This window comes from Myotis myotis, unplaced genomic scaffold (genome assembly GCF_014108235.1).
Source record: "Myotis myotis isolate mMyoMyo1 unplaced genomic scaffold, mMyoMyo1.p scaffold_m19_p_2, whole genome shotgun sequence".
Lineage (NCBI taxonomy): Eukaryota > Metazoa > Chordata > Mammalia > Chiroptera > Vespertilionidae > Myotis > Myotis myotis.
Genome location: NW_023416324.1, coordinates 68,480,961 through 68,488,952, shown reverse-complemented (window position 1 = coordinate 68,488,952; position 7,992 = coordinate 68,480,961). Strand labels below are relative to the sequence as shown.

Below are 7,992 nucleotides of genomic sequence, written 5' to 3'. Positions count from 1 at the left end.
CTTTATTACTCCAGACAAATTACTTAATACCCACACTCCTAATTGCTTCTAAAAACATTGACATAATGCCCTTTAGAAACATTAAACTTCAAAAACAACTTAAGGATCTTCCTTCTATATCCCTATCTTGGTGGATGGTGTCACCACCCACTGATCATTCAGGTTAAAATCTTTAAAGTCAACCATGACCTTTTCTTCTCTAATTCCCACATTGAACACCTTCCCAAGCTGGTTAGGAAGACTTGTCAGGTCAACATCCAAAAATGTATCAGTATCCCCATTGACCTGGTTCAGACTGGCATAATTTCTTCCTTGACTAATTCCCAGTTCCATAATAGTCTCTTGGCTACCACTCCATTTTTACATTTTTATCAAAGCACTTCTATAAGCAAGTCAGATTTATGTCACAACTTGACTTAAAAACTTCTGAGGACTGTCTATGCCCAAATGATAAGATCAAAATTTATTAGCAGTTTCTTCTCAGTCAGGCTGCAAGTTATATTTTAGTCTCTCTACCCCGCTAGACCATTAGTTTCACCAGGGCAGAGACTAGGCCTTATTCATCTTTGTAGACTGAACATCTGGTGTAGCAAATGACATAGTATTTACTCAATAAATGTTTGCTGAAAGATAAATTAGGCACAGAAGAGATTAAAAAAAATAATAAAAAGAACAATTATATCATTATCTATATATGTAAAAGCCTAATATACAAATTGTCCCCATGGGAGTTCAACCGGGGAAGAAGTTGGTGATTTGCTGGGCCCTGGCCCTGAAGACGAGGTCCGGTGACCCCTGGCCCCTTCCTGCCTCCCCTCCGCCTGCCTTTCCCTCTGTCTTCTGCCGGGATGAGGCGCGCAGGCCTGGGTGAAGGTGGACCTTCTGGCAACTATGGGAACTATGGCTATGCTAATAGTGGATATAGTGCCTGTGAAGAAGAAAATGACAGACTCACTGAAAGTCTGAGACACAAAGTAACTGCTATAAAATCTCTTTCCATTGAGATAGGCCATGAAGTTAAAACTCAAAATAAATTATTAGCTGAAATGGATTCACAATTTGATTCTACAACTGGATTTCTAGGTAGAACTATGGAAAAACTGAAGATTTTATCCAGAGGGAGCCAAAGCAAGCTGATGTGCTATATGATGCTGTTTTCATTGTTTGTCTTTTTTGTCATTTATTGGATTATTAAACTGAGGTGATGCAAAAAAAAAAAAAAAAGGAGACCCATCACTTGCTATAATGTGTGCTGACTACCAGGGGGCAGTGTGGAATGAAGGAAGGCCTGGGCCAGCAGCCAGCAGCCAGGGAAGGGAGGCCCTGGCAGGCAGTGGGAAGGAAGGCCCCAGTCAACAGCTGGGTGGCACCAATTGGCCCTGACCACCATGCAAGAATTTCATACACTGGGTCTCTAGTATTGTAATAAAAGTTATGTGGCCTGGCTAGCATGGCTTAGTGGTTGAGCTGCAACCTATGAATCAGGAGGTCATGGTTCAATTCCCGGTCAGGGCACATGCCCGAGTTGTGGGCTCCATCCCCAGTCAGGGCATGCAGGAGGCAACCAGTCAGTGATTCTCATCATTGATGTTTCTCTCTCTCTCTCTCTCTCTCTCTCTCTCTCTCTCTCTCTCTCTCTCTCTCTCTCTCTCTTCCTCTCTCTTTGAAATCAATAAAATATATATATATTATTTTTTGAAAAGTTGTGTGAATATGTTATCTCTCTCTCTCCAGTAATTTTTATATTTTTCAGTCCAAGTCTATTCCTGAATCTTTAACCTTCCCTTACATGCCATAAGTGCTTGGTGTCACTCATGTCAGGTGCTTTCTGGTGTAACACATTGCCATCAATCAGACCACATTTTCTCTTCATGTCTTTCACCCAGAAGTTTAATGCCTTTTCCTTCTTAAAACTAAGAACTTATCATGACTGTGGCTTTAACTTGCAGTTTGAGGTGGGACAACAAAACTATTATGAGTTTCCTTTTTCTTCTTCACAATTTCACAGATAGAAGATTCATTCTCACCGTAGATCTTAGCAACCTCAGCATATGGGTTTTTTCTTTTCCTATTAGGTCAAGAATTTTCACCTTTTCATTTAAAAGAAGCGTTTTATGGCTTCTCTTTGGCATATTCGAATTGCCAAAATCACCACTCTTGTGCTTTGGGGACATTATTAAGAAAAATAAGGGTTACTTGATCACAAGCACTGCGATACCACAGCAGTCGATCTGATAACCGTGAGGACTACTAAGTGATTAACAATTAAGGCTGCGGGCATATGCGGGACCGAGGGATGATTCATGCCTTGGGCAGGACAGAGTGGGATGGTGGGAGACTTCATCATGCTACTTAGAGTGGTGTGCAATTTAAAACGTACGAATTGTTGTTTCTGGAATTTTTCATTTAATATTTTTGGACTGCAATTGACCATGGGTAACTGAAACTGCTTAAAGTGAAATTATGGATAAGGTGAGGACTACTGTATACATATACATATACATATACATATACATATACATATACATATACATATATATTTAAATATCTCCAGCTTAGTAGGGCAAAAAAAACCCTCCCTATTTTAATATTTAAGTATTACAGAATCATTTGAAGTCAGATCTCTCTGGAACATTTAATATTAATACAGGTGATTACATGGATGAGAAGTGCCCTTTCCATTTCTATGTTGAAGAAGCTGGGGTTATCCTACAGCAGATAAGATCAAAGGGGAAACTTCATTACTCTCTTCAAGGCCATTAGAGGTCTATGAGAGAATCGCTTCCCGTGATACATGTGGTTTAAACAGGAGGAACTGGGCTTCAATTAAAACAGGAGAGACATCTCTTGAATACAAGGGCAGGAAAGCAACTTTCAAAATGATGAAACAGGGGGAGGGCTCCTCAGAGAGATCACGGGTCCCTTAAGCTCTTAAGACAGCCTAGTGGCCTTTTGGCCTTGGGTGGCTGCAGATCCAGAGCCCCGAAGGAGAGGGGCACGTCCCCTCCTCTCTTTGGTCTCTTCCAACCTGCGATTTTGGAGTTCTTTAATGGGGTGTTGATTTTGTGATATTTTTGGAACTATTAGATAAAGATGGTTTTATTTCAAGGCATATATCATGTGACGTTTTTGAGCAGGTGAATTAAGCTCTATTTAGAAGCCTCTCTCCCTTTACAAGTTCAGACGCATGCAATGCAGTCCTGCCATCAGCCATCTTATTTGGAGCAGGTTAATAGTTAGCAACAATGACCACAGTCTTTTTAAAAATAAAAATTTCTGTGTTTGTTCTTTTTATGCTCAGGCTGTTTTATGGAAACTGGTATTTATTGTTTAAAACATGTGTTTAATGGCAGAGTCCATAATGAAGAAATAAATAGTGCAAAAATGCTGGGTTTTGGTCACTGACCAGGGTACCCCAGCTCTTCCCCTTGGATTCTTTCACACAAAGAACACATTGTTATGGGGGCCATTACGGGGCTCCTCCGCTTTGCAGGCTCCGCGGGGCTCGAGGGAAATGGCTATAGATCGAGGCAGAAAAGTCCATCAGATGGATCGCATGTGACCCCACTGCTTCTAGGAAAGAATGCAGTAGGACCCTTCAGCTGAATAGGCATATTTTCCAAATGTTTTAAATCAGTTTGGAGACAAAAAGAGGGAGATGCTAAGAAATTGATTTGGCCTGTACACATCTGACCACGCGGTGCCCATTTCTCTGGAATGCAGACATTAGGGGCTTTCGTGTGGATGGGATGGGGGTGCTTTAAGAGGAAACACCCAGCCCCCCACAACAATTAAGCGGCGATTGAAGAAAAACAGGCAAGAAAAGATGGCCTTGCGTTAGCACAATAGCTAGGGGCTTTTCATTTTGCGGCATAAAGACAGAACAGAGAATGCTGTTTTCTTTTTAAAGCCCCTTTAAAAATGGTAACTGCATCCTGCTCTTGTAGATGTATTACTTATGACATCCCAGTTTTCATCCGTTCATGATTTTACATTAGAGTTAAATCTCTGCAGCTTGAATCTCACGGCTGAGTTAGCCAGAGCCCATAAAATATTGAAACCTTTAGAGCAGCAGCCAGCCAGGTTGAGAGAAGTTCATGTTCAAAGCTGAGCTTTAGATTCTGAGACATCCCAATTGGAGTGTAGTACAGAAAAAAGCACTGATAAAATTTTCATAAAAATGAGCTAAGGATATTGCTAGCATGCTTCCCAGCATCTATATGAAAACTTAATCTGAGCTAATGGAAAGGATATGAAAGCCTTTCTCAATTCAAACACAGTCAATGCATGATTCATAAATTATTGTCAGAGAAGTGAATCAGCTCCCAGATTTATTCTCTTTTGGGTAGAAGCAACCAGAAGAAAACTGGGTCTTTTTGACCTTTAATGCCAGCAAATTTTACAGTAGACCTGTCAATATAACCAAGTAAACTGGTCATTTCTCCAAACAGCAGCAAAATACCCTCATATACCCAGTGCGAGCTAATATTAACTTGGCCCACTGTGTTACTGACAGTACATTCAGAGCAGCAAATACCAAACATCTGAGCTTATCTGGCTACCCAGGACCGACTGGAATTTCTGTGTGGCCGTGCCCACATCATCCGTGGTAGTGTGGGTGAAATGTGGCTCTCAAGTGTCTCCTCACCTTCATGCCCTTTGGGTGATGACAACATACTCACATTATCCTATAAAAAAAGGTATTATTATTGTTTTTATTAACAGCTCAATTTTATAGATGGGGAAAAGGAGCTCAGTCAGGTTTGTGCATTGGATTATAAAAGCAATAGTGCTATATAGAAATATGGACATTGTTCAGATCGATGTGAAATAAGTTACAGTAGGACAGTGAGATGGAAACTTCAACAGTATTGCATGTTGGGAAGTCTGTTAGAAGTGTCCTTTTAATTTTATATTTCTTCCATCAGATATGTCAGAGCCCCTACAAAATGCACTGTGGAGAATACAAACCATATCTTTAATGAGTTAATAACTTATGCAACAGAGCCATAGAATTTCAAACTTGAACGAGTTCTTACAGATTATTTAACCCAGTCCTTCTCTTTAGAGCTTTAATATTTTCTACGACATTCCCAAGCACAAGCTTGATGAGAATCCCCATTTTCAGTTAACAGTGTCTTTCAGCCAACCACTTACATTAGAGACCTTGTATCAATTTTGGTTCCTTGTCTCTCAAACCTGCACTCAGGATCACCCTGTGCTGCACGTTTTACCTACCAATGTTTCTCAAAAACAGTTCTGGCCTCTTAGCTATGTTGCCACAGCCTCTGTTCAGGCTTAATTATCTCTCACTAGGGCTGTTTCAAATACCCTCCAAGTTCCCCTGCCTATGATCACTTCTTCCTCCAATTTACCCTCCATCCTGCCACCAGAGTCCTTTCTAAGACAGATCTGATCATGTCACCTGTGTGTTCTTAAATAACTTTAAAAAATATATGTTTTTAAAAGGAGAGGGAGAGAGAGAAACATTGATCGGCCGCCTCCTGCATGCACCCTACTGCAGATGGAGCCCACAACCCAAGCATGTGCCCTGACCAGGAATTGAATTGGTGACCTCTTGCTACATGGGACAATGCTCAACCAACTGAACCATACCAGCCAGGGATTACATGACTTTTTAAGGATCCTTTCTTATTACAGAATTGATTCCAAGGTCATTAGCATGCTATTCAAGGCTCCCACAGTGTGACTGACATACCTTTAGGGGCTCATCTCTATGTAACTGTGCTTTCGTCTCAGTAATAATTCTCACTTCTGGTTTCATGTTAGACCCACCTGTAGGCGGAGCTTTTAGCAAATACCAAACTTGAGCCCAATGTGAGATCATCTGGGAATTTTTGGCCACAGGACACAGACATGAGTATATGGTTCTGAAAGTTCCCCAGGTGAGTGATGTTGAGCCCCTTAGTGGTCCTGTGTGATATTCTGCTCAAAAGAGGCCTGATGATCATATATTCCAGAGGGTTTTGGAGATATTTGTGCAATTGGAGTCAAGTTTAAAGTAGGTGCTATTTGTATCTTCAAATTTAGGATCCATGCCTTCAAATGTGAGATCTATGAAGAAAATGTAAGTAATTGGACAACCTGCAGTCTTCCCTGCTGCATCCCCTGCGGTGACTGATGGAGGACAACATGTGCTGGCCACCACCCTCCCCACTAACCCCTCCCCGGAGCCTTTTACAGCACACCGAGGAGGCCTCAAGGGTGGGAAGGGCTCTGGGGCTATTGCCAGCTTCAGGGATAGTAGCCAAGCTATAGCAGTAAAGCCAGGGCATTTGTAAGTCACCTCTGATTTTGAGAGCTGTTTCTCTCCTTAAGGGATTGTCTTACATGCCAAGATGTATAGGATACGCACCGCAGAAGCGAGGGACATGGAATAAGAACCAATCTGTTATTTAAATCACACCAAAGGGAAGCAAGATGGTTCTCATTAGCTTTCAAAATCACTGTGATCACAAGGCTTGGATCAGAAAACAGGATGAGGTATCCTTGTGTACCTGTGTATGGAACATTTCAAAACACTTATTGTAATTGTGCAACATCCACAGAGCTATTTTAAGAGCTTCTGGGGATAAAATTATACTGTGTGGTGAAATGTTGGTCTTTGTGCTACAAGATTAAAAGAGTAGAATCTCTGGTTTATGTCCTTTTTTCCATATGGGACACATAATTGTATTAGCAGCATTACCAAACTGCTTAAAATATGTACCTTATTTAGGTTGACTTAAAAATACACACCTGAAATCAGCTTCTCACCTGAAAAAAATAAATATCTAAATCAAAGCCCTGGGAAGCAGGGATGTTTTCCTGCTCAAGGTTTACTCACAGAGTAGCAGCATCTATTTGGTTCCAGGGTGTCTGTCACCTATAGACTCAGATTCTATGAGAGCTGACCTCATTTGCTTCCTTTGTTTTTAATTGCCCGAGCAGCAGGGAAAAGGAGCAATGAATACTATTACTGCTCGACAAGTTAACATGCATAAATGACACTGTTATATGGGGAGACTGAAAGAAGTCACGTGACAGAGAGCAAAGGCAGCCCAGCGTGCAAAGGGAGCAATTTTCTGCCCCGCAAACAGCACTTCAGGTGCTGTCGTTCATCTTTCTGTGACTTGCTCTGTCAAAGCCCGCCCAGAGCAGAGGTGTTCAGGGACCCAACAGGCCATAAGTGTCCAGCTGAAAAACCTGGGAGATATCCCCAGGCCCTGGGAGTTCACTTTTTCAGTTGCACTGATTTACTTCAGAATGCTCCTTCAGGGAATTTCTGCCTTCCATTGCGTTACCTTTCCCTTTCCTTTCTTGTCATCTTTAAAAATCCATTAAAGATCACGCAAGCAGTTTCTGCAGGCTCAAATTTCTGAGAGTTTCTGTCGCTTAATAAAATGCACCCTTTCGGGAGGCTGTGCTCTCTTTTGTGCTATTAGGGCCTGGATACTATTTAAGGCTTTTAATTAGAAGTGGTGGTCATAGATTAAGACAGCAAACGATGGCTGGAATCCTCAGGGAAGGCAATTTTCCTATCCGGGGATCTAAAATGGCTACTTGGCTCACAGATCCAGGATAAGAAGCACTAACTAAGGATGATCAAAACAGGAGGCAAAATTCAAATGTGCTCCACATTCCCCGTTTCCCCCTGATTATTTGTTTCAAAGGCCTCCGATTGCCAAGGTTAAGTGCTTATTGTCAACACCCACTGAAGGCTGCTTTAGGAAAATAAATTGGGCTTTTAATTTGTTTACAAATCCACTTTCCAAGTGTACTTCTTCCCCAGCAAAGCACAGATATCTTCTGAAATCTTTCCTCCCACTGAGTCTTCTGTCTACAGCTGTCCACACGGCTCCCTCACTGTATAATATGCACACAGCCTTTTCCACGATACAGGAAGATTGTATTCAAATGCCACCTGGCTGATCACATCATTAATTCAGATTTGTCTATCATTTTGTGAGGTTGCTGCTTTGCCTTAGGTAT

General features: G+C 41.5%; 1 protein-coding gene across 1 annotated transcript; it reads left to right on the top strand.

Annotated features, from left to right (window-relative positions):
• Positions 1 to 760: 760 nt before the first annotated feature.
• LOC118676506 (BET1 homolog) lies at positions 761 to 1,215 on the top strand. Its single transcript, XM_036350550.1, has one exon. It carries the CDS (start codon positions 849 to 851, stop codon positions 1,203 to 1,205), a length of 357 nt encoding a protein of 118 aa, XP_036206443.1. The 5' UTR covers positions 761 to 848; the 3' UTR covers positions 1,206 to 1,215.
• The last annotated feature ends 6,777 nt before the right edge of the window (positions 1,216 to 7,992 follow it).

Coding starts and splice junctions, on each gene's coding strand:
- LOC118676506 (XM_036350550.1), top strand. CDS start 849: ATGAGGCGCGCAGGCCTGGGTGAAGGTGGACCTTCTGGCAACTATGGG.